Consider the following 25,409-nt stretch of genomic DNA (forward strand, 5'->3'; position numbering starts at 1 on the left):
ATGAGCTAGAAGGAGTGCAGATCTATTTTAATCAATACAGTATTTTCGGAGTAAAATTACTTGGTAAGCTATTTCTTCTGTCTGTGCAATAAAAGTGTGTTTTACTTGCTCGTGAATGTTGATAAACAGCATTGATTTTTTTTGTTCCCATGCAGTAGATTTCCCAACACCAAAGACAGAGCTGGTACAGAAGTTCCACGTCCAGTACTTGGGCATGTTACCTGTAGTTAAACCAGTGGGTATGTAACACCATTGTTCTTAAGTGATGCTAGAAGGGACTTACATAAAATCTGAAAGGGCTAGATTCTGGCTACATGTGCACTGGTAAAGTAAAGTTCAAGGAGCAACAACGCTCTTTACTTGTGTTCTGGATGCACAGGGGTCAGCACTAAGCCTCCACATAAGAAGAAAAGAATGGGGCTGTCTAGTGCTCATGGTCTCACTCAGGCTTATGCTTCTTCAGCCAGAATGTTTTGGGAAGGCTGCTGAGACAAAGCCCTTTGCAGCGCCCTCTCCCAACGTGAGCAGTGACAATTAAAAAGTCAGAAGGGAGTTGTAAGTGCATAGGACTGGAGTGAGATGCTACCTGAACAAACTGCCGTCCCAGTGTTTTAAGCCTCCTAGGAGAAGACTGGCAACTAATTCTGTTTTTACAAGGTGATGAAAAATAAAGGGATAGCAGGAGCTAGTCATTTTTTTCTTACACCCCCGCCATCAGAATGTTTTTAGCTAAGAAATCTAAAGCAACGTCTTTTCTGTGCTTCCAGGTGAAAAAAATAATTTCTTCTAGATTTTTTTTTATGTATTCATTTTATACATTTTTTTTTATCCCACTCTCCCTCCCTCTACATTTTAGGTATGGATACGCTGAACAGTGCCATAGAAAACCTTATGGCTTCCTCTAGCAAAGAGGAGTGGATGCCAGTTACCATGAATGTTGCTGATGCTACTGTGACGGTCATCAATGAAAGAGTAAGTTAGGAATAGATTAACATAATAGTTTTAATAGTGCAGTCTCAGAAAGCTGGAAAGACCCCCCATCTGTAATAGAATATTTGTTTGTATTAGAGTGTATTCTTTTGTTTCACTTGACGTTTCCCTCCAGTAATGTAAGCTGTGCACAACGGGACCATTTAGTAAAGACTGAGATTTTTAAAAAAATCTTACAATTCAACTCCCACTTTTATGTTAAAGCGCAGCACATCAAGGTTCTTACCAGTCACTTCTGCTCGGCTCAGTTTTATTTGCCCCTTCAAAACATGCCCTTAGAAAGAAATTGTAAATGTTTGAGGTATAAAAAAATAAGTATCAGCATTACCTTTTCCTGGGGTTTTTGGGACCCAAATACTGCAAGCCTAACCCCTGGGCCAAGAGTCCTGAATACTAAGATTTGCTCTGTCCTCCTCTGCAATTTAGCAAAGACAAGGAATCTTTCAGACTCTGTTTCGTGCTGCTGCTTTATACAAAGCATTTTCCCAGAAGACCAGTAGAGTGACACTTTCAAGAAATAGGTCTGTTTCACTGCTGCTGTGTCCCCAGGGTAAAATCCCTATTCAATATGGATAAGTATTTTTTTTTTGTTTTGAAGACTTACCACGGTCAGTCTTTTCTAAACTGAAATAACCTAAAATCTGTGGTGTTCCCAATACCAACTGCTTTGGTCTCTCTTCTTCTTGTATTTTAGAAGGGTTAATTGAGTTCAGCACATAGCACATTGTTAATGCTGTACAGATAAATCATAAGAGTTCAGCGCTACTGCTACAGTTTCACCAGGGATTTTAGAAACATCAATGAAATAGCTCAAAAAGTTGTATTGACTACAGTGTAGTAATGAGCGATCATTGCTTCATAACCAGAATGAAGAACAAATCATAGTGGAATGTCGTGTTCGGTTCCTGTCCTTTATGGGAGTGGGCAAGGATGTCCATACATTTGCCTTCATTATGGATACAGGGAACCAGCATTTTGAATCCCATGTTTTTTGGTGTGAACCAAATGCAGGCAATGTATCAGAAGCTGTTCAGGCTGCATGTATGGTAAGTGATCTTTTTCAGAGTGAACTGTAGTACTTAGCTCTTTCACTAATTCTATAATTAGTAATAATTGTAAATTTGCAATTATATGAAATCCCTATAGAATCATAGAATATCAGGGTTGGAAGGGACCTCATGAGGTCATCTAGTCGAACCCCCTGCTCAAAGCAGGACCAATCCCCAATTAAATCATCCCAGCCAGGGCTTTGTCAAGCCTGACCTTAAAAACTTCTAAGGAAGGAGATTCTACCACCTCCCTAAGTAACGCATTCCATTGTTTCACCACCCTCCTAGTGAAAAAGTTTTTCCTAATATCCAACCTAAATCTCCCCCACTGCAACTTGAGACCATTACTCCTTGTCCTGTCCTCTTCTACCACTGAGAATAGTCTAGAACCATCCTCTCTGGAACCACCTCTCACTGTCATCCCTAGGTCCTTTTCCGCAGAACTGCTGCCTAGCCATTCGGTCCCTAGTCTGTAGCGGTGCATTGGATTCTTCCGTCCTAAGTGCAGGACCCTGCACTTATCCTTATTGAACCTCATCAGATTTCTTTCTGTAATATTTAAAGAACTGAAAAAACTGGTATCTTTAATGCAAAATAAATAAATAAATCTTTGAGAATTTAAATAATGCTCCTATAGCAACCTTACCTATTTAGGCGAAAGTGATTATGAAATGATAGATTTCATGATCCTAGGGAAAGGAATGAGTAACAGCAGCAGAATACAGATAATGGACTTCAACAAGGCAGACTATAGAACAAGCTCAGAACTTGTAGGTGAGGTCCCATGGAGGAAGGTCTAAAGGAAAAAGCAGTTCAGGAGAGCAGTTTCTCAACGACGCAACAGTAAAGGCACAACAATAAACACATCTCAGTGTGAAGGAAAGACAGGAAGAATAGTAAGAGGACAATAAAGCTCCATCAGGGGCTCTTTAATTACCCCAAAATCAAAAAGGAATCCTACAAAAAGTGAAAACATGAACAAATTGCTAAAGATGAATACAAAAGAACAGCACAAGCATGTAGAGTCAGAAAGGCTAAGGCACAAAATGAATTACACCGAGCAATGGACATAAAAGGGCAATAAGAAGAAGTTCAATAAATCCATTAGGAGCAAGGGAAGATGAAGGAACATGTAGATCCACAACTTAACAGGGAATGAGAGCTAATGATAGATGACATGCAAGAACGCTGTGGTGTTTAATGCCTATGTTGCCTCAGTCTTCTCTAAAAGAAAGTTGTGACTGGATGCATAATATTAACAATTTATATTCACCAAAAGGGAGAAGGAGTGCAAGCACAAATAGGGAAAGGACAGGTTAATGAATATTTAGATCAGTTAGATGCAGTGGTGAGCTGGAACCGGTTGTTAAAATTAGAAGATCTTTTAGAACCGGTTGTCCCATGAGGGAGGTTTAGTTTAAATATTAGTAAAATCTTTAACTGTAAGGATAGTTAAGCACTGAAATAGGTAATCAGCATGGTTGTGGAATCTCCATCAATAGAGGTTTTTAAGAATGTGTTAGACTTACCCCTGTCAGGGATGGCCTTAGGTGTACTTGGTCCTGCCTCAGCACAAGGGGCTGAGATAGATGACTTGTTGAGGTCCCTCCCAGCCCTACATTTCTGTGATTCTATCTCCTACCCCTTTCCATGTCTACAATGTGATGAAGGGCCCTTTTATTCTCATTACATGATCATCTTACACTGGGCAGTTTGACCTATATTTTACAAATATAGATAAACTATAGGCCTGTATGCAAATATGCCATTCAATAATTGGAGTAAATTTTCAAATTATACAAGTAAATTGACCCATGAGATGCTTTCATTCACTTCTAAAATAAGACCCTGAAATTTCCGCAATATATGCTCCTTTAAAATAACTAAGTTTGATTCCTGTACTGAAGAATTTTAGATCAAAGATAAAGACTTTGTAGCACATTTTGAAAAACAATAACAGCAAGAAAAAAAAAAGGCAAGAAAATTATTAATAATTATTTACGTTATCCTAGGGCCGAGAAGCTCCATTCATGGACCAGAACCCTATTGTCCCATGTGCACAAACACAGAACAGGCAGTCTGAGCCCCAAAGAACTCATACACAATGTTACTAAGATTGTATGTGCATTTGGGATATGTCTGAGGGGCTGAAATATTTATTCTGATCACTGGGCCAGGGCCAGCACTTCTAAAAGTTTCGGTCTGCCAGGGTGTCCCTAGGCCTGGAAAGTGTTCTGTCATTGGACCGTTAAAATAATTTAATTCTTATTTTATTTTGGTTTTCCCCTCCATTTCACTTCCAACGTGAGTGTAGCAGCCAATGAGGCATAAGCTGCTGAAGTTAGAGATTAGTGCTTCATCCCATTTTCAAGATGCACTTTGGAGTTTTGGAGGCAATACAGCTAAAGCTCCAGCAGTTCCCAAGGGCATGGCTGTTACAGGTGTCTGGGGGGAAATAAATAATAAGACTGAGGGGGAGTTTCAGCTTTTCACACACATCAGTGTAATTCAGCATTTGTTTCTAGTCTGTTCTTGAAATAGCCTTTAAAATAGTCACTGATCCCTTAGTTTAGCAGTGGGTTTTTTGGCCCCAGTCCAGGCTGGATTGAATCTAGCAAGTTCAAAGGTAGAGTTTGCCGGTAATGTATAAAAAGTCCTGAATTTAAGATTCTGATGAGAAGCTATTGAAATGCACTAATGATTATGGAACACATTTTGCTTTGTTGCAGTTACGGTATCAGAAGTGCCTGGTAGCCAGACCCCCTTCACAGAAAGCTCGACCACCCCCTCCTCCTGCAGACTCGATGACCAGAAGAGTCACAACTAATGTCAAACGTGGAGTCTTGTCCCTTATTGACACGTTAAAACAGAAACGCCCTGTTTCTGAGATGCCATAGCTGCCCAAGGGAAAGGATTCTTGTAACACTTAATTGAAGATACAGTGGCTACGCTAAAGAAAATGAACTGATGATGTTTGACCTTCCATTTTAAATTGCTGATGCTTTGTCTTCAACGAATTTATCCTTATCAAAACAATGTTAGACAAGCATGTTCTCTCGTTCTTGCCATCATCATGTGATATGAAAAGACGCATGAATAATTTTTTTGCTGTCAATGAGTTACATCATGAGCAGTGGAAGGTCTGTTTCTGATTGTAAATATACTGAACATTACCTAAATTCACGCCCAAAAAGCATATGGCCACGTCCCTCCTAGTGAACTAACGTTAAAGTCCTTGGAGTGAATGATGCCTGAATTATAGTTTCACCATCTTCTTGAGCTGGATTTGTCACAAGCAACCCTTAAATCCTACAGCACTTTGCCCTGTTTTCAACACTGGAGTAGGTACCAAGTATTAGTTACCATTAAGTTACTGTGGTATAAATACCAAGTTTTATTTTTTACAAAGCTGCCCCTGTTAGTTTTAAAATGTGCATTGGCATTGGTTTAGGAACCACTGTATAATTTTGCCTGACATGCTTTTGAACCACGGTGACCATATTTCACTTATTGTTTATATATTATTGTTATGGAGAAGAAAAGTTTTGAATAATTCAGAGCAGGATGCATCAGCTTTAGCCTTTTGCCCTAAAACAGAGAAATGCATCAGGGGCCTGTTAAATCTATTCTCCAAAATCCTACATGGTGCAACAAAAATGTCATTTATTTAACTGTGGGCTCCAACCATCTATGATTAAGAGAGGGACCTATTCAGAACCGTTATATATGGCACAAACTAGAAAGCTACATATTTTCCCTGTATTACTCCTTGTGTGTGCAAACTTTCATTGAAGGCCCGATCACACAGTTCTTTCATTTGGAGTTTGGTGCTGAGTTAATATTTACATGAGATGCAAAAGGACTATCCCGGTTTTGTTGTGCAGACCTGTTCTCATTTATACCATGATGAAATTTCATTTTACTTTAATGCCCTTGCTGTAGCAGCTCTCAACAAAGGAATGATGCAGCTGTTCTCTGATGTGATGGAGCTAAATGTAGAGTAACCTGATTTCAGGGCTTTTGCTCCAGAAGCTCCAGCTAGCTGTGTTAGTCCGCTCTACTGTAAATTCCTTGGCAACCAACTATGCAGTATTGCCCCTTACAATCGTACATGTGCTAACCTCTGAATGCACTTATATGCTTATCTTTTTCTTTGTTTTTTCCCCTTGCCCTCTGTCTTATTACAACTGCAGGTTGGTACATACAATAGAAATGAAAAGTGCAGATGTTTTTACCAGTGTTAAAATTTTTCTGCCTCCATTTTAGACATCTACTTGGAAGGCTGAACCATCTGGGTATGCTGACACTGTAATTTTAAAGGGACATGTCGAGGCTGATAGGCCCAGAATTTGACCTAGCTTTCTCTTTATATCTATTCCCTAGGGGCTTTTTGTTTTAAATGAATGGTTGCATCTTTTCTTTTTTTAAAATTGATCCCAGTTGCTACCCAGGAGCTACCCCAGTAACAAACAAATCAGGCTGTGGATGAACTTGACATGACTGAAATGTGCCCATACTGGCAAGTGAAGGGCTGATGCTCTACTGGTGTAAAGAGGTGCAGCTCCGTGAACACCAGCTGAGGAGCCAGTGCCCTGAAATCCTAACTGGTACCTACAATGGGGCTCTGACCTGGCTGAGGCCTCTAAGCACTACGGCAATATAAAGAATAATACAACCCACTAGCATACACTTAGCTAAAACACTTGCCTGCGGTCCCAATTCAGCAAGATATTTAAGCATGTGCTTAATATTTTAAATCCATGTTTAAAATTATGCAAGTGCTTAAGCCCCAGTGCAGCAAGGTATTTATGTACCGCAATCCTGTTCGGAGAACCAAGGCTACAAGAAGAAACTTGCACTCACATTCACTCCTTTGTTTCTCTCGGTTCCAGTAGTGGTAATCTCAGTGGTTTCCACTGGGAACAGGGCTGATACCATTTTTTTTTTTTCCACAATGGTTATCAGCAGCCATCAGATGGTAACCCCACCTAGCCACCACCACCCTGGATCATATTAAAATCACTGATCTAGAGACATAAGATGCTGTATTCATTGTCACTCCCCAGATTCAGCCTGTTACCGGTTTTTTAATTATAGCAAATACCTTGACAGTGTCCTTTTACAGTTCCAGTTTGAAACGTTCCCAGGATTCAGATTTGCAATGAGTTTTAAATAGTATAAATACATTCCATAGGAGATCCACTGCATCTGTGTGATGCTGCCGCCCCATGATGGCAGATCAGGACCTCCCTTTGTAATTCAACAGACATGTTAAAAAGCTGTTGTTTTTATTCTCTACTTGGTGTGGTTCGGTTTCCTGTTGTGAGGACCATGAATGCTTAGCTTGCTTTCAGCAGCAAAGCATATAGAGAGAGTCAGGGATGCAGTTGCAGTAGGTATTGAAAAGACAATGGACAGGAATGTATTGAAAAGTCACAGATCATCTGCAGATATTTTGTTTTTAAAATACCTTTGTTTATTTTACCAAAATACTGATTAAGACCTTGATTCTGCAAAACCTAGGCATGTGCTTTAAAAGCACATTAGTCTCACTAGCTTCAACAGGATGACCCATGCTCTTACCGGTTATGCATATACCTAAGTGTTTGCAGGATCAAGGCCTAATTTTGTAAAACCAATTATATTAAAACACGATGTTGACTTACTTTCTGCCATGGCCAAAAATTATGGTTGGTGCATGTGTGAGAGCAAATGCCATTGTTTTACCCAAGTTGTAGTGACACTTCAGTTACCTATGCATTCTCTGTATCTCGTGTTTCTGTGAGTAGGCATACACTCTGCCTTGTATGTCTCACGTCATTTTTGAATTAACCTGTTAAATACAGCTTAAAATATTTTTATTTTATTTATTCTATTTTTACTGAAATAGCCTGCATTATGATGTTGATGTACTATCTTTACTGGACACGATCTCACAACATATCCAGTGCTAAGTAATCGCCGTGTACTATAGGTTGCCTAAAAAGGTGGGTTTTGTAATTATTTGTAGTCACATTTTTATTGGAGTATGTAGAAGAAATGGCAAAACAATGTGTAAAGCTAATTTCTCTTATTTTATAAATGCAAATAGCAAGTTAGAGGCAGATATCACAGGCCACCTCATTAATATGCTCCATTGCAGAAGCAAGGAGATATATAGCCACAGCCAATGTCTATAGCTTAAAGCCTTTCCTTTGAGTTGCTGCAGTTTTTAGTTTTTATTTAAACCACTTATGATTTCATCTGGAAAAAAAAGAACCACCTACAGATTGCCTGAAAGGACACTGATCCCACTTACAGAATAATGAGTTCTTAGTGATAAACTTCGTGTAAAGAGCTACCTGTACCTCTTCACACACAAAAAGAAGTCCTTCCTTAGATTTGCAGGATATAAAGCTATGGAATAACTAAGACTGTTCTGTGTCATTTACTAAGATTTCTAAATCCCTTTTCTTTTAATTATATCAAACATGTCAGTGAAGCAGGGATATAAAACTGTTAGTAAATCACATGTGAAAACAGCTATTTTTACTTTAATAGCTGATACCGGCTCAGCCTTTACAGCTTTAACATTAACACTGTTACTTCTATCTGTGCAGGCTTAGTTATTTTAATATATTGCTAAAATCCTGTTTTGTACAGTCACCAAACAAAGGTTTGATTTATCTTGGTAGTTGCAAAAGAGAAAGGGAAAATGCACACTGTTTATCAGTCAGAGCTCAGTGTTATATAAAGCAGCTGATTGACACGGAAAATAACTTTTTTTTTTTGCTGTTGACCACTTTTACACATTGATATGTAATCTGTTGTGAGAATAAATTTAGCTGCATAAATGCTTGAGTCACTTGTCACTAGTCCATGAAGTTTGGAAAGTAGTTCATTTCTTGGGACAGAAACTTGGTGGTGGGGGAGGAGAAAGACTCTCTGTATTTACTGTTTAGAAAAGATACCAGTACATTGGACATTTCAGAAGAGAGACCATGTATTTTCTGAATTATTCAGTGGTAAATGTTAAGCCAGTATTAAGGAAAAGGTGGCACTATGATTTGCCCTAATGCCCAGCTTGAAATATAAATTGCTTTTAAGTCCTAGAAAGCATATTTTTAATGGACGGAGGCGTAAGAGGAAGTCAGATTTGTCTGTTTTAAAGCTTTGGTCATGGGCTATACAGCCTTTTACTTGTATGTTGCTGGTGCAATTCTGGGTCACGGTGGGACTACCTAAAATTTGCCACCAGCTGATGGCAAAAGTGGTTTGTGAACCAAGTTGTTCTCTAGCATCATATTGATCACTGCTGGCTCTTGGATGATCTGGTCAGAGACTGAACCAGCGCCGGAGATCTAGTCTTCGATCAGGATGAGACCCATTGGTGGGACAGCAGATGGAAACTTGCACTACCGTGCTGTACCCCATATGTGAATAGAACTTCCACTGCCAGAGCTGTCAACTAGCACCTTTGAATGAGCACACTGTTTTTATTTTTAAAAGAGACCGTTTATACTTAGTTTATTGTTATAACACCCACTGTGCATTATTAAAAATGAAAAGATTTAAAAACCCACTCTTTTGCCTTCCCTTTCCCAACTACAGGATCTCACACCTACTTTGAGCCATGCTTAGTAACTATATTTAAAATAAAATGAATATAATTTTCCCTTTATATTTTCCATTCCCTTTCTCTAAACTGCAGCTTCTTTTTTCATCCCCATTGTGAACTATCACTGTAAAATAGCGTCACTTTGTTCTCCTGCTTTTTTCCAGTTGTACGTTGCAAGCATAGGACTCGAGCCAGGAGCCTTACAATCTGCCCCGAAGGAGACCAGAGAATGAATTATGATTCACTCACAATTCTTCCCCTGGCATTTGGGAAGGAGAAGTTCACCCCTTTTCATGGATCTGTTTACTCTTGACCAGTGAGGGTGGGTGTGTGGAGCCAAGGCTGCTCCTGTTTACTCACGGTGAGGTAATGGGTGAGCAGCACAAAACTTTTAGCTATTAGAATTATTTCTCTTGTTAAATAGATCACATTCAGCAGCACTTAGTAGGAAAACTCACCTTTTATGAGCACAGGTTCGTTTGTTTCTTTCCTTCCCCTATTTTTCTTTGTTTCTCTCCCTCCTTTCTTCCTTCTATATTTCCCTGTTGGGAGCAATTCTCAATTTTCTACTTTAGATTTCACTCCGCGCCCCCCCCCCCCTTGCCCTCATCTAAAATGATCACCAGCAGCTAATATTGACATTTGAAATGTTATCATTAGGCTTAAAATTAACATCTTAATTAGATGAATTATCTCTAACTGGTGTCAGGGTTGGCACAAAGAATCAGGAAGTCATAACTGATTCCAGGTACTTAATTTCATTTTCCCCCCATGTCTGGGCTCTTCTGGGTGGTTGGAGAGGGAAGCCATCCTTTGCTAGGCGCTCCTGTAGATTGCAGTAGATCTACATGCGTTCCTGTCCTGCACAACCCAGCTGGCACACAGGCAATGGAGCAGCCACTTTGTTTTTTCCCTGCAGTGCAGAAGTAGGCCTGTCAGTGAGCCGTCGCAGCAGGTAAAGCTTTCAGGTCACACTGAAGGTGCTGCTAGGGCTGCAAGGGAAGCAGTACCCCCTACCACCTCCTCAGAGCAATGCAAATACTCGTTTTTAAATGGCAGGCAGCATATTTATTTCATAATCAAATACAAATTTGAGTCTCAAGGACCACCCCTTGGATGCCAGTGATCTAATGCATGGCTTATTGGTTGTAAGTTCCCTTCTTTGTATTTTATGTCGTGGAGGGTGCAAAACCAGTTTTGCTTATTCCATTTCTGAATCAAACCCTTGTCCAAGTAGGCGCATTTATCTAGCTCTCCTTTAGAGTGTCTGTACGGAGTATGGAATGTAGACACACTAATACCTCCTACTTTATTTTATTGGAGAACTAGGACAGTTTAGTAAAGGTACCAATACACTGGACCCAAGTGAAATGGGGGGGGGAGGAATACTTTTAATATTTATGAAGTACACACTTCTGATTTAAATTATAAATTGGATAGAAAGTTAATAAAACCAATCCTATTAAAAAATACGTTGCATAATACTTCTGAAGTTGCTAGTTGGGTTAAATATCTTAAGCTAGTAAGAGCAATTCTGAATACAAATATCCACTAATCATTTCAAACAGGAAGGAAGTTCTGAAGTTCCACCCAAATTTCAGAGTTAAGATGGTTACGGTTATGGTTAAGAAAACCTTATTTCGTCTTGCTTTAAAAAAAAAAAAAAAGTTGGTCCACTGGAATGACGGAGAATGTGATAAACAATTCTAGGTTCCTACAGTTAAATACTTTAATAGATTGACATCTCAGTATACTTAGCAAGATGTAACCACATATTAAACTTAGACAGAAATGACTGACAGTTAATATATACTATTTAAAATGATTTATAGTTTAACTTGCAACCTGATCTTTACATATAATTAGAAATGCTGTTTATCATTTTCCCGCTCAATCACCAATGTTTCCAAAAAAATTGTTAGAATCATGTAAATGTAAACCAAAAAACTTGCTGTCATTATTCAGATGAATAATATAATATTGGTATTAAGTGTTCCTATTTTGCTTGACATTTGTGAACTATCAGGATGCAGAATAAGCAGCACTTTCACCATTTCTGAATTGTTACTGCTCATAGAAAGCAGTTTCATAAAAAGCAACATTTGAGCTTCCTTTTACCAGTCCCCATTAGGCTGACAATTATGATTTTTATAAACCATGGCAGTACTGTGACATGTCAGAGATAATTCAGAATTCATTTTAGCATCAACATACCTGTCTAGTGTTAAAATGAAATTTTCTATTCAATTTTTTTGTTTTTAAATTTCCTCTGTTGCTTCCTAAAGCACATCTGACTGAACTGGGGCATTTGTGTGCTCACCAGCTGTGCACAAAATGTTCAACACAAGTGCATATAATGTAGGCATGTGAAAAATCCAGACCCATTTTTAGAAAAAACAGGCTGAATAATAATTTTGATGATCCGCTTCCATATGCCATGGTCATAAATAATGACACTTTTCAACAAGATGGTAGCTGAAAATTGTAAGCGCAGACAACCATTTAATTTCATTGTTGCTATGTGAACTTTTAGACCACTGAACAAAACTTGCAAAGATTACTTTTAAAATTAAGTATGCCCAGATATGTACAGAAGGCATGTTTCAACATGTCACGTTCTACTGATTAGCAATTAGCTAATTTTGAGCTCACCCCTAAGGGATTTGAATTATCTATTGTAGTTGTTACTTTACGTGCATTTTGACATTCAGAATTTAATAGCTGGACTGAAACAACTACATAATAGAGACTCTTTAGCAAAACATCCCCCTGCTATTTCCATAATAGCCAAGAAAAGAGTATTAATTATAAATGTTCCCTAAAGGTAAGTAGTGGCCTGCATGGATATACCCTGGCATCTAAGTGTGTGAATCAACTTATACAGGAATGTTTACCACTATAGCAATATAATTTCAAACTTTGAAGAAATAACTATGAACCAGTTACGAAAGTCTATTTTCAAATCCATGGTCGAGGATGCTTAACCATAGTTGAAGGTAAAGTTTCTTTTGGTTTGACCAATTTTTTTGATAAAGAAGGTATAAATAAGTCAGGTGCTGAGCTCTCTACTCCAATCCAGCGATAGTAATAATGTTGAGCTGAAATTTGAGATTTGTTCCCTTGTGGATTGAAGTATGGCACCATTACTGGAGGCAGAACTATCTCCACAGGTTTCAATACAACCATTTTATCTTCTGCCCGTGGCTTTCTAATGTGTGTCCGTCTCTCAAACACCTTACTCATAGATGACAGATTGGGTGTGTTCTTCAGCATTCCTGGCAGGGATGAGTTTGAGATGGGTTTGGTCATTTTCTTCCGCTGAATGGAACTGTTTGTTTGGTTCACATTTTTTTGTGGCCCACTAATTGCTTTAACTGGTGAAACTTCAGAATTAGTATTAATCATTTCTCGGTTCAGGAACTCTATAATGTTTGTTTGTACCCCAGTATCTTTAGGAACATTTCTTTGCTGTGTTACTTTTGATTTTTTCTTCCTCTTCTCTTCTCTCTTTGATGATTTTCCTATATCAAGACCTTCTAGTAGTCCCTTTGCTGCAGCACGAGCCAAAATGTCTTGTACAGACATTACTTCAGCTGGATCCCTCTGAAATTAAAGAAATGTTAGTGGAGCTAAACTACACCATCAAGTTATGCACTCTATTTTAATCTCTTAGGATAAACCTGCACTTTAAAATACAGGGCAATGAGTCTCAGTCCCTGGGTGTGATGGGTGTATCAATCCCACACTGGGAATACAGGGGTTAATAAACGGCTTCGAGCCCAAGGGGCCACACCCTCTCACCTTTCCTGGGCATGGTCCCAGTGAAGAGAGCATATAAAAGAAAGCAGTTCAGCTCAGTCTGGGCTGGCTAAGGAGGACAGCTGGCTCCTACCAGGAAGCTGCCAGGACTCCAGACTGCTAAGGCAGAGCACCCTGACCACACCGCAGGGACCGAAGGGGATGACGAGCTGCTACCAGTGGAGAGATGCCAGAGCCAGAGCAAAGGGAAGGAGGTGACCCAGCGGATGCGCTCAGGGATACAGAGACCTGAATCCTGCAACAGAGTAACTGGTTTCAAAGGGCTCTGTGTGAGAACCTAGTGGAGCAGGGTGGGCCTGGTTTCCCCTCCCCTGCACTTGCCCCACTGCTGCCAGAGCGGCTCCTTGGGCTCTCGCTGCTTACTCCTGACAGAGGAAGCGCCCTCCTAGACTTCCACTACTGGACCCCCCACTGGCCCCTTGACACTGGGTCTACAGGCTCGAGTTTGTGCTATGGCGCTAAAAGCAACAGGGTTGACTTGGCTCTGAAGTCCACCCCCCTATCCTCCACTTCAAGCCCAAATACCTATACAGTGCTAAGCACAGCTATGGCACAAACTCAAGTCTGTAGACCAGGCTCTTGAAACTTGCTGCTGTGAGTCTTAAAATGTATAGATGTACCCTTCAATCCCTTCCAGCTGTTGTCAAGCTCAGCGTATATTCTAGAAAAAAAAATGCAAACATCTTGAAAGCAACAGCTGCATGTTATTAAAGGATGTTGACTTTACTGCAGAATCAAGGGTGTCTATAGTCTAGTTTAGAGGAGGAGAATGGAAGTCCAGACTTGTGTGTTTTACCTGCGGTTTCTACACTGACTTGCTGTGTATCAAGGCACTTTTAAGCATTACATGCTAGATTCACAAAGGAACTTCAGCATAGTGACAGAGTGGAACTTTTACATGCCAAGAAAATCACTGGGATTCACCAAAGTTTGAGTTTGGTGCCTAACCTCCCAATACAATGAAGGGGGCGAGAGAATGAGTTACAAAAGCCTGCAGGCTCGGTGGCTCTTTGCCTGAGCTAACCCCATGGGAGACACCAGCTGAGAGCAGGCCTCCTCCTTAGCAAGAAGAGGAGAAAAGCCACCACTTCCCTCATAACTTTTAGCCCAGAGGCTAGGGTACTCCCTTGGGATCTGAAGCTCATCCCCTTCTACTTAAGCAAGAGAAGGGATTTGAACTGGGGTGTGCCACCTCTCAAGTGAGTGCCTTAAGGAGCAGGCTATAAGCCATTCTGATGTGGGGCTCTCTCTCTTGCCTGCTGCAGCTGTTCCACTGTGGACATATAATTTAAAAAGAAAATCAGTGGAGCAGGGGGATTGGATCTCCCACCTCCCCAAGTGAGTGCTCTATCTACCAGGCTGTTTGTCTGCTCGCTTTCTGGCTCATGTTGAAGCTATTCCATGCTGTGGTTAAATAATGAAATACTCATTTGTTCCCACCTTAGCCCCCAAGCCATTTCAGCAGAAGAGTGTCTATCTTGCCCAGTTTGTGCACTGCTTAGGGATCTGGACACAAGCCATGGTCCTGGTGGGTGCATGTGCAGAGGCAGAAACATGGGTGATAAGGAACTTTTACTGAAAATATTTAGGTGTTGAGTGAATTTAGGTACATACAGGGGCAGCTGAGCAGGGATTTTGGCACCTAAAAGTGGCAGTTAAGCACCTATGCCCTTTTGCAAATCTAGGCCTATATTCCGCCTATGTGTATGAAGAGAAAAATACATCACCATTTATGAACACTGAATTAATTGTTTGCAAAGCACTTTGGGTGGAGTATACAATGTAAAAAGTATTACTAGGAAGTTTTCCCACTATTAAATTCTTTCTAAAGATACGAATTAAACTGTTAAGATAGATACAAGGTTAGAAACACAACAGGGCTGGGAATGAAACTGAGGACTGGAATACTTAGGCTGAAACATCTCACAGTGAACTCTATTCGTGTGTCTAGCAGTCTCCCTCAGACAAATGGTGGGAGCCCCATCTGTGGCATAATCTAAAATTTGATTAGATGATGTATTGCGGGGGGGGGGGAATTCTGCACTGGCAGGAAGTTATACTAGACTATTTAACAGGTTTTTCCATCTGGAATTCTCTTGCCGTAATGGAACGCTTTGACTTATCTATCATCCCAAGAGAGAAGCTTCTCACCACCCAGGGTGTTGTCATAATACGTAGGGAGATGGACTGACTGATCAAATCAATCTTATATTTAACTTCCACAATTAATAACCTTGAGTATTTTATCCCCCCAGAAAAGAGAAATGACAAGTTTTCCCCACTTACAAGCCACCTTAAAAGGTATCAGTTGTGGTCATCATTTTTCCAGCCTAGGTGAGCACTGCATTGATGTAAACAAAGCACTAGCATGAGGCCAACCATTCTTTAAACAATTTAAAAGCCTGAGACAGCAAACACTGGATGTAGTGCTTACTATGCCAATCTTATCCAAGGACAAGTCACAATGCAGGAGCGGGATGTAACCTGGAAATTACTTTTAGCTTAATTACAATATAGAATGTATCTACAGCATGTTCTGTTCTAGTGGAAACTGTATTGTGGATTTTATCAAGTTTATATAATAGTGTGCATTTGTTGGGGAAGGAGAGTCTTTACCTCAAATACGTCATTTGAAACAAAGGCATATTTCTAGATACAAAAATATTCAATTAGAAAAAAAATAAGATTTTTAAATTTCAAATGAAAAAATATTCAGAAGGATAAAAACAGACTTCTTTTGTACAGTTCATCAAAGCAAGCTCATTCATTTTCTTGGCAAAGAAATCTAGAGTTGGAGACAGTGACTGTGAGTAAATAGAAAAGGAGTACTTGTGGCACCTTAGAGACTAACCAATTTATTAGAGCATAAGCTTTCGTGAGCTACAGCTCACTTCATCGGATGCATATCGTGGAAACTGCAGCAGGCTTTATATATACACAGAGAATATGAAACAATACCTCCTCCCACCCCACTGTCCTGCTGGTAATAGCTTATCTAAAGTGATCATCAGGTGGGCCTACAGACAGCCCCGCAATCTGAAGCAAATACTCACCAACAACCACATACCACACAACAGAACCACTAACCCAGGAACTTATCCTTGCAACAAAGCCCGTTGCCAATTGTGCCCACATATCTATTCAGGGGACACCATCACAGGGCTTAATAACATCAGCCACACTATCAGAGGCTCGTTCACCTGCACATCCACCAATGTGATATATGCCATCATGTGCCAGCAATGCCCCTCTGCCATGTACATTGCTCAAACTGGACAGTCTCTACGTAAAAGAATAAATGGACACAAATCAGATGTCAAGAATTATAACATTCATAAACCAGTCGGAGAACACTTCAATCTCTCTGGTCACGCAATCACAGACATGAAGGTCGCTATCTTAAAACAAAAAAACTTCAAATCCAGACTCTAACGAGAAACTGCTGAATTGGAATTCATTTGCAAATTGGATACTATTAATTTAGGCTTAAATAGAGACTGGGAGTGGCTAAGTCATTATGCAAGGTAGCCTGTTTCCTCTTGTTTTTTCCTACCCCCCCCCCCCCAGATGTTCTGGTTTAACTTGGATTTAAACTTGAAGAGTGGTCAGTTTGGATGAGCTATTACCAGCAGGAGAGTGAGTTTGTGTGTGTATGGGGGTGGGGGGGATGTGAGAAAACCTGGATTTGTGCAGGAAATAGCCCAACTTGATTGTTATGCACATTGTGTAAAGAGTTGTCACTTTGGATGGGCTATCACCAGCAGGAGAGTGAATTTGTGGGGGGGGGTGGAGGGTGAGAAAACCTGGATTTGTGCTGGAAATGGCCCACCTGATGATCACTTTAGATAAGCTATTACCAGCAGGACAGTGGGGTGGGAGGAGGTATTGTTTCATATTCTCTGTGTATATATAAAGCCTGCTGCAGTTTCCACGATATGCATCTGAGGAAGTGAGCTGTAGCTCACGAAAGCTTATGCTCTAATAAATTGGTTAGTCTCTAAGGTGCCACAAGTACTCCTTTTCTTTTTGCGAATACAGACTAACACGGCTGTTACTCTGAAACCTGTGAGTAAATGAGTAGTAAAATATATTTTGGACTGTAAACACCTTTCAAAAGATTCTACTTGAAGCATCAAAACATATCCATGTAAAACAAATGATAATAAATACTTTCTTAAAAACTGTTCAACTATCTTGGGGATTCAATCCTCACTGGAAACTTTTTCTTTTCACTCCATGGTCACGTAGTGGGAGAAGATTCATCTGCTTCAATACTAGTGAACAACATATATATATAGCAGTGCTGTGATCCCTGCTGGGCTTGATGAATACAGGCAGAACATGATGACTGCCTTAACAGCCCCTCTGCTTAACATCAGTTTCAATCAGCATGTTAAACATACCATGGTAACAGGGGAGTAAGGTCATAGGGAAAGAAGACGGTAACTGCATACAACCCAATCCTCCCTAAAATGTGACAGAGTTAAAAACTGGATCAAGCAGTACAATAGATTTCATTTGTCACACAGACCCACCTCTTTGATACATAAAAACTGAATAGAAAACTTGAGCTTTCCAGCACATCCCTTCTATCTCAGCATAATGCAATTTCAGAAGCTGGATCTTTCAGCTGCACTTGCGTCTAGAGAAGTTGTTGCACTGATCGAAGAAACAAGCAATCTTTTGCCTAGCAGAGTGTAACCAATGCTCAGAGACAAGTCCACTGTCCTGTCTGTATGATTATGGTGAAGTCAGGTAATTTATGAACGTTCCCATCTGTGTATTCATTTTTAAATCATATTTAAGAAACAAAATAAAGAGAAAATCATGTATACGTCTTAAACAAGTACTTTTCCCAATGCATACTTTTTATGGCTTACCTGTCTTGCTAGAACAGCTAAAAAACAGCAATTGGAAATCTCTGAAGGTTCCATTTTGAAAAAAATATCAGAAGGGCCCTCTATTTCTGAGTTGCACCACAGAGAAGGACTAAGTCTGTAAATATTACAAACAAGACTTGTAATTTTAAAATGTAAATAAATAAGGAAACTAAAAATCAGCTGAGTACAGCACACAGACAAACTTTTCTTACTGACATGCATTACATTTTAGACACCCTGTTACTCATTTAAAAATACAATTATGATTAAAACAAAAATTTACTGATAGAATTTTAAATAATTTATATTGTCTTTACCAACAACAAACCTGTACTGAAATAAACTTTTGAATGTTCGCTATCACATTTTCATAAACTCACTGAAATTAGGTCCAATTATTAAACAAATCACTGTGCTTTGAGTATATCAAGAAAGTGAAGATGTTGATCTGTATTAAATACAGACACATTAATTCAAATGTATTAAATATATTTTTCTTTGTTAATGGGACAATATCAAATTATATATTATAAAAAGTTCCTTGCATGTGTAGCTAGAACATTTAAAAACTAAAAAATTTAAAATCTAGACCCTGATCCTCAGGTTCATTAGGCTGTTTTGAAATAGCTGCACTGAATATAGAGACAGTGGTATATTGACTCCTATGTCAACTTTCTCCTTGCAGGTTCCAGGACCATTGGCAGCCAGTGTAAATTAGAGCAGCCATTAAACTGCTCAAACTTACACTGTGGTCTGAGACTGGTCTACTGGACCAAAAGCCACCTTTGTACCACCTCCTCCTTACCTGTGCCATGGGCTTCTCCAACTGGTGATCATCTAAGGAAAAGCACTTCAGTACAGAGCACTGGATTTGATATCAAGGAGTATATGGAACCAATTCTCCAATACATGTACCTTTGAATAATGCTTAAGGTGGGCATGGTATATCTAACAAGAGTAATACCACTAGGACTCCCTATAACATATTAACTGAGAAAAACTGAATAATTTTGCTACATATGCAGAAGCTAACCTAAACTTGGCAAGGTAGTCTCTGAAGAGCCAAAAATGGAAATACACCAACTACTTAAGAGTCTTCATCTGAAAACAAATGGTCACAAAGCACACCCTAAAAGGAAACATGGGTTCAGATGCTGCATGCTGCTCAGAGCGGGTCAAGAGCACAGAGGGGACAGGTATAACACCTTTCCAACAATTCAGTCCTAAGATGAGCACATGTTGGCCCAGAGTCCCACCACAAAACAGAGCAATCTGAAGGAAAGCCTCACTGAGGGACTCCTTAGGCACCCATATCTGCCAGGTTGAAGTCTACTTGCTGGAGTGACACTGACAGATATAACAGACCAGAGAATCAAACCTATGGCAGTTTCTGAACTAGTGGTTTCCTGAACCCTTGAATCTTTTGTTTAAGAGGAAATCAAATACTGAATAAAGTCACCATCTCTAGATCAATGATCTTCCCTAACCAGAAATCTTTGCAACTGTTCCTTTCACTTTTGTTCTCTGTGCAAATTTTCCAAAAGGAGAGAATATTTTGCTCCTCAGCATAGACAAGATCAGAGTAGATTTAGCAGCAGCACAGATATTGGACTGTTAAATTATCATAGCCTGTTCCCCTCCAGCTGCAAGTTCTCCCCCATCTGATCATAGGAGTTGGCAGTTCTGCAGCAGAATTTCTTGATGAATTCTGCACTCTTTGAAAGTGTGTATTAAAAAAAAAAACAGATTATTAGAGTCACTATTTCTCAAGGAAAACAGCTCAAGAAAATGGTCATGAATAAAACATTTTAATACATTTGGGTTTGAAAACTTTTCCAATTTATGAAAACAATCACAGTATATATTTTATTTAAGCTATGCCATTATTACTTTGCTCATGCAAATTACTAGGAGTTCATAACTATGCATTAAAACATGCAAAATATAGTTACCTATAAGGTCCTCAGGATATAATAGTTTCCTTCTTCCAATAAAGGAAGCATTGTTTCCAGAGTCATTATTTTGAATTTTTCTTAGTTATAAAGTAGTTTAGGTATGTGATATCCAAGGTAAGTTTTATCTGCCCTTGCTTTCTTAGGATTAGGAAGCACCTTAAACTTGTGTAAAACACTTTTCTTTTGGCTGGTGTAATGGGTTCCATAATATTTTAGGGAAAGAATTATCAGAGCGAGTTTGTTTTTTCCGACACTTAGGTCTCCTTTTGAGGATTTGCCACAATACTGCTTTATAGCAATGAACACTGCTACGGCTGTACGTGTCCAAGGTGATTCAAAAGACTGCTGGGTTTCAAAGTCCCTCTTTTTCCCACTTTGGAGACAAGAAGTGGCAGGACTTCATAGCCCTTCAAATCCCAAAGGAACAAAAACAATCTAAAGTCTTGAGGCCCATGTTGGTTTTTGGTCCATTGGTTTTTGACATTGAACCTATGGCTACTGATGTAGAATAGTTGTATAAGGGCTCCCTTTCACCAGGGACATTTTTACAATAGGAAAATGTATTATGTTCTAACATGTCTTAATTAATATGTTGTAAAATACTCAGACAAGGATGGCTGTGTTAAAGTCATCTACGTTAGGGTTGGCCATGATTAGCTAACAATTTCAATCACTATGGGCCCTGTCTAAACTGAATCCTAAGTACTACTGTACATTTTGCTACTTAACACGTTTTCTAATACTATATGTACGGCCGCTGTCAAGAGGCTCTTGGAGAGTGCCTAGATAATCAAGGGCGGAAATATGGTATCATTTTCATTTGCCTCTGGCAAAGTAGCATCCCCTACCTTTTCTCCTAGGGCAAGTTTTGTTATTTGCATTTATATACAAAATAAAAATAATCACTGTAATTATTTACATTTCTGTATTGTGATTTACCCCTTCAACTCACAAGTGGGTACAGAAATCTTTTTAACCATTATAGTAGCTGGAAAGGATAGTTTGTGTTTGTCATAAATATAAAGGGAAGGGTAAACCCCTTTGAAATCCCTCCTGGCCAGGGGAAAGCTCCTCTCACCTGTAAAGGGTTAAGAAGCTAAAGGTAACCTCGCTGGCACCTGACCAAAATGACCAATGAGGAGACAAGATACTTTCAAAAGCTGGGAGGAGGGAGAGAAACAAAGGGTCTGTGTCTGTCTGTATGCTGGTTTCTGCCAGGGATAGACCAGGAATGGAGCCTTAGACTTTTAGTAAGTAATCTAGCTAGGTATGCGTTAGATTATGATTTCTTTAAATGGCTGAGAAAAGAATTGTGCTGAATAGAATAACTATTTCTGTCTGTGTATCTTTTTTGTAACTTAAGGTTTTGCCTAGAGGGGTTCTCTATGGTTTTGAATCTAATTACCCTGTAAGATATCTACCATCCTGATTTTACAGGGGGGATTTCTTTATTTCTATTTACTTCTATTTTTTATTAAAAGTCTTCTTGTAAAAAACTGAATGCTTTTTCATTGTTCTCAGATCCAAGGGTTTGGGTCTGTGGTCACCTATGCAAATTGGTGAGGCTTTTTATCCAACATTTCCCAGGAAAGGGGGGGTGCAAGTGTTGGGAGGATTGTTCATTGTTCTTAAGATCCAAGGGTCTGGGTCTGTAGTCACCTAGGCAAATTGGTGAGGCTTTTTACCAAACCTTGTCCAGGAAGTGGGGTGCAGGGTTTTGGGAAGTATTTTGGGGGGAAAGACGCGTCCAAACAGCTCTTCCCCAGTAACCAGTATTAGTTTGGTGGTGGTAGCGGCCAGTCCAAGGACAACGGGGGGGAATATTTTGTACCTTGGGGAAGTTTTGACCTAAGCTGCTAAAGATAAGCTTAGGAGGTTTTTTCATGCAGGTCCCCACATCTGTACCCTAGAGTTCAGAGTGGGGGAGGAACCTTGACAGTGTTCTAAACAACCATTTGAAATACTGAGACTCCTTCGAAAAAGAGCTCCAAAATCCAGGAGAGCTGACTAAGTCTGGCATCATCCTTAGAGTTTCATGACATTTTTCTATGGAGAGTCTCAGATAAGAGTTTAAAACACAGGTCCTCTCACCTATGTATGGACATTAAAGATACCATGACACTTATAAGTGGAAACTTGCCCCAACATCCTTGGCCAAAATTTCTCCTTCCACACTTCTGTGCAGCAGGGTATGTATATGATTATTCCTACTCTCAATTCCAATGCAGTGAACTAGAGTGGTGCCAAAAGTGTTTTGGTCTGTGAAGGGCTTTGCAATCCTTTTGTATGCTTTCGGTGTATGTAAACAAAGTAAAATACTACATGTGAAATAAACAATGTTAGTGCAACTTCTGAGCACTGCCTGCAGCAATATCTAAAGCCCACATTAGTGTCTAGATAGCAAGAAAAAACCGATTTTAAGAGTCTGCATGCATATCTGGAAACTGGGCATTTTTTTCCAAAGACAGCAGGGTTTGAACCTGTGTAACTTGGATGACTTTACACACTGATAGCAACTCTCATTTTTAAAAAATAATTGTGATGTTAAGCTATTTTTTCTTTGCTGTTTGATCTTCTAGTTACTCTCTGACAAGTTTATGCCTAAGTTCCCTGGTCTCAAACCTGATTCAGTTTAGCCTAGTTTTCTCCCTGCTCCTGTTGGTAGTGAGAAAACAATACAGTACTCCTATACCACCAGTCCAGTACCACATCATTTCCATTCCAGTAATACTCTACTCCCCACTCTGCCAGAATGCTGATCTGAGAGTCAGTGTGCAATCAGATCAGCAATCTGGGAGCAATGCACTTTGCACTTCCACATTACCAAAAGGAAGGGCAGGTGGCAGAAAAATATTAAACATTGCCATGATGCAAGGGAAATTGAGAGGTCATGGTTTAGGATAGAAGCATGATTCTGAGGGGTAAAAATCCTAGCTAAAATATTGCCAACATTTGGTCTAAGTGTGAATAACAAATTGTACAATTTTTTGCCAACTTTTTGGATTACTAAAAAGACAAATCTACTAAATCACATACAGTATTTGACACTTTTCCTGGTCTCACCTCTAAACTGGTGTTAGACAACCCATACATACAACATACAATACACAACTTTGGGATTAAACTAAGGACAACTCTTGTCAGCTTATCTACCCCTTTTCATAGGACACTATATAGAATAAGGTAGAATACAATATTAGAATGTTTAGTAAGGATTGTAATAGATTTGCTAGAGTAAAAGTAAGGGTACGTTTGACACCATGCTCTGAAGCTGATTTACAACACACAAAATCAAAAAATGGTTTAATTCACAACTACTACATTTTAACTAATTTACTGTATGTGTTCAAATCTCACCTATGGAGAGGACAGAATTTAGACTGTTTTCCTTGGACTCATCCTATCAGGGAGCAGGAGTCGGAGTGTCTCACTATGTCCTTGAGACAGGAAAAGGAAATCAGCGCTCTAAGCCTACAGGAGTCTTATGAGCTTTGGGGATCTCAGGACACCTGCAGAAGCCTGGTTGCTTCCGAGCCTCATGGAAGCAGACCAGACAACTGGGTCCTATATTTTGAAATGGACATCTTGGAAGATAAAATCAACTTGGCTTCCTAGATAAGAAGCAAGTTCATTAAACATGATTGCCACATAAATTGGAATACTTACTTATAGAGAACAGATAGTTATATTATTTATGATTTGGGAGAGAAAAAAGACAGCAGAATCCAGCTTTACTTAAATTACTCATCATTTAGATTTAAGAAATAATCTTCAAAGGTCCATACAATAGACATCTATGGTAAATACTCAGCCAACACAACTGACCAAAGTTAAAAATGGAAAAATGTAGCTAATGCCTTTCTATGTTTTTTAGTATTCCTCAGACAGGACTATTTATTCCTTACCTATAAGGCTGTGCTTTACTTCCTTCCACTCCAGATTCCAGTGCTTTGTTCAATACTGCGTCATTTTCTTCTGGATAAACTGAACAAGTGCAGTAGACAATGGCTTGCACTTTATTAACTATAAACATGCAACAAAACATTTTTCTAGTTTACCATTTTTGGAATAAGGAAAGCAATTTAAAATTCAAAAATATACGATTTTTTAAAACATACTTCTGTTTCAATTGTTATGAAAATCATTGGAAAGTTATCAAATGAATAGTGAATATGCAGAAATATTCAGTGAATGATCAGATCATAGAAGATATTAAATCATCCTTTCCATCTCTCTCTCTCCCCCACCCCAAGGCAAGTTAGTATATTTCTAGTAATCTGTCCAATGTATTTTAAATTTTCAAAGCAACGGAGTTGCCAGCACATTTTCCAGCTATACCACATTCTAATACATTGCATTTCCAGGAAGTTTTTATTGTTATTGAGATTACATTTTTCCTTTTCAAAGTCATCCTTTTACATATAGTAATACCCACGTGTGCCAACCTAAATAATTTCTCTCCAGTGCTTTTTTATTTAAATATATTTTAAATATTTGCAGACTTAGGCACAAATCCAGGCCTGTGTGTGAGCTGTGCTCATGCTACTAAGAACAGAGGGGTGAGGGGAAAATGGGATAGATCAAAGAGGGAATTACAGTAGAACCTCAGAGTTACGAACACTTTGGGAACGGAGGTTGCTCATAGCTCTGAAATGTTTGTAACTCTGAACAAAACATTATGGTTGCTCTTTCAAAAATTTACAACTGAACATTCACTTATTACAGCTTTGAAACTTTACTATGCAGAAGAAAAATGCTACTTTTAACCATCTTAATTTAAATAAAACAAGCACAGAAACAGTTTCCTTATCTTGTCAATTATTTTTAAAAACTTTCCCTTTTTTTAGTAGTTTACATTTAACACAGCACTGTACTGTACAGAATTTGCTTGGGGGGGGGAGGGGGAGGGCGACTCTGCTGTCTGATTGGTTCCGAATGAGGTTTGTGGTTGACCAGACAGTTGGTAACTCTGGTGATCGTAACTCTGAGGTTCTACTGTAATCCACTTCCCAATCCTGGGGCCATGACTAAGCCTCCAGGCAAGTTCCCAACATAATGACTGTAGCCTCAAAGCTGTTATACTATGGGCTTGCTATCATCAGCCCCTAAAGGCTAGTCT

General features: G+C 39.3%; 2 protein-coding genes across 17 annotated transcripts in view; one reads left to right on the plus strand and one right to left on the minus strand.

Moving 5' to 3' along the window:
• APBB2 (amyloid beta precursor protein binding family B member 2) overlaps positions 1–9,596 on the plus strand; it is a 325,422-nt gene extending 315,826 nt beyond the window's left edge. For all 9 annotated transcript variants that reach the window (XM_084625565.1, XM_084625563.1, XM_084625564.1 and 6 more), the window contains 4 exons: positions 156–239; positions 857–972; positions 1,857–2,036; positions 4,769–9,596. In XM_084625565.1, coding sequence (XP_084481691.1) covers positions 156–239; positions 857–972; positions 1,857–2,036; positions 4,769–4,936 — 548 coding nt within the window. In that variant the 3' untranslated portion in view covers positions 4,937–9,596. The remainder of the gene's footprint in view (positions 1–155; positions 240–856; positions 973–1,856; positions 2,037–4,768) is intronic.
• A 1,850-nt stretch (positions 9,597–11,446) lies between these two features.
• NSUN7 (NOP2/Sun RNA methyltransferase family member 7) overlaps positions 11,447–25,409 on the minus strand; it is a 76,941-nt gene continuing 62,978 nt past the window's right edge. For all 8 annotated transcript variants that reach the window (XM_084626433.1, XM_084626432.1, XM_084626428.1 and 5 more), the window contains 3 exons: positions 24,196–24,313; positions 18,336–18,450; positions 11,447–13,239 (listed from right to left, as the gene is read on the minus strand). In XM_084626433.1, the coding sequence (XP_084482559.1) occupies positions 12,595–13,239; positions 18,336–18,450; positions 24,196–24,313 (878 nt within the window). In that variant the 3' untranslated portion in view covers positions 11,447–12,594. The remainder of the gene's footprint in view (positions 13,240–18,335; positions 18,451–24,195; positions 24,314–25,409) is intronic.

This window comes from Lepidochelys olivacea, assembly GCF_965140295.1.
Source record: "Lepidochelys olivacea isolate rLepOli2 genome assembly, chromosome: 4".
In the NCBI taxonomy this organism is placed as follows: Eukaryota; Metazoa; Chordata; order Testudines; family Cheloniidae; genus Lepidochelys; species Lepidochelys olivacea.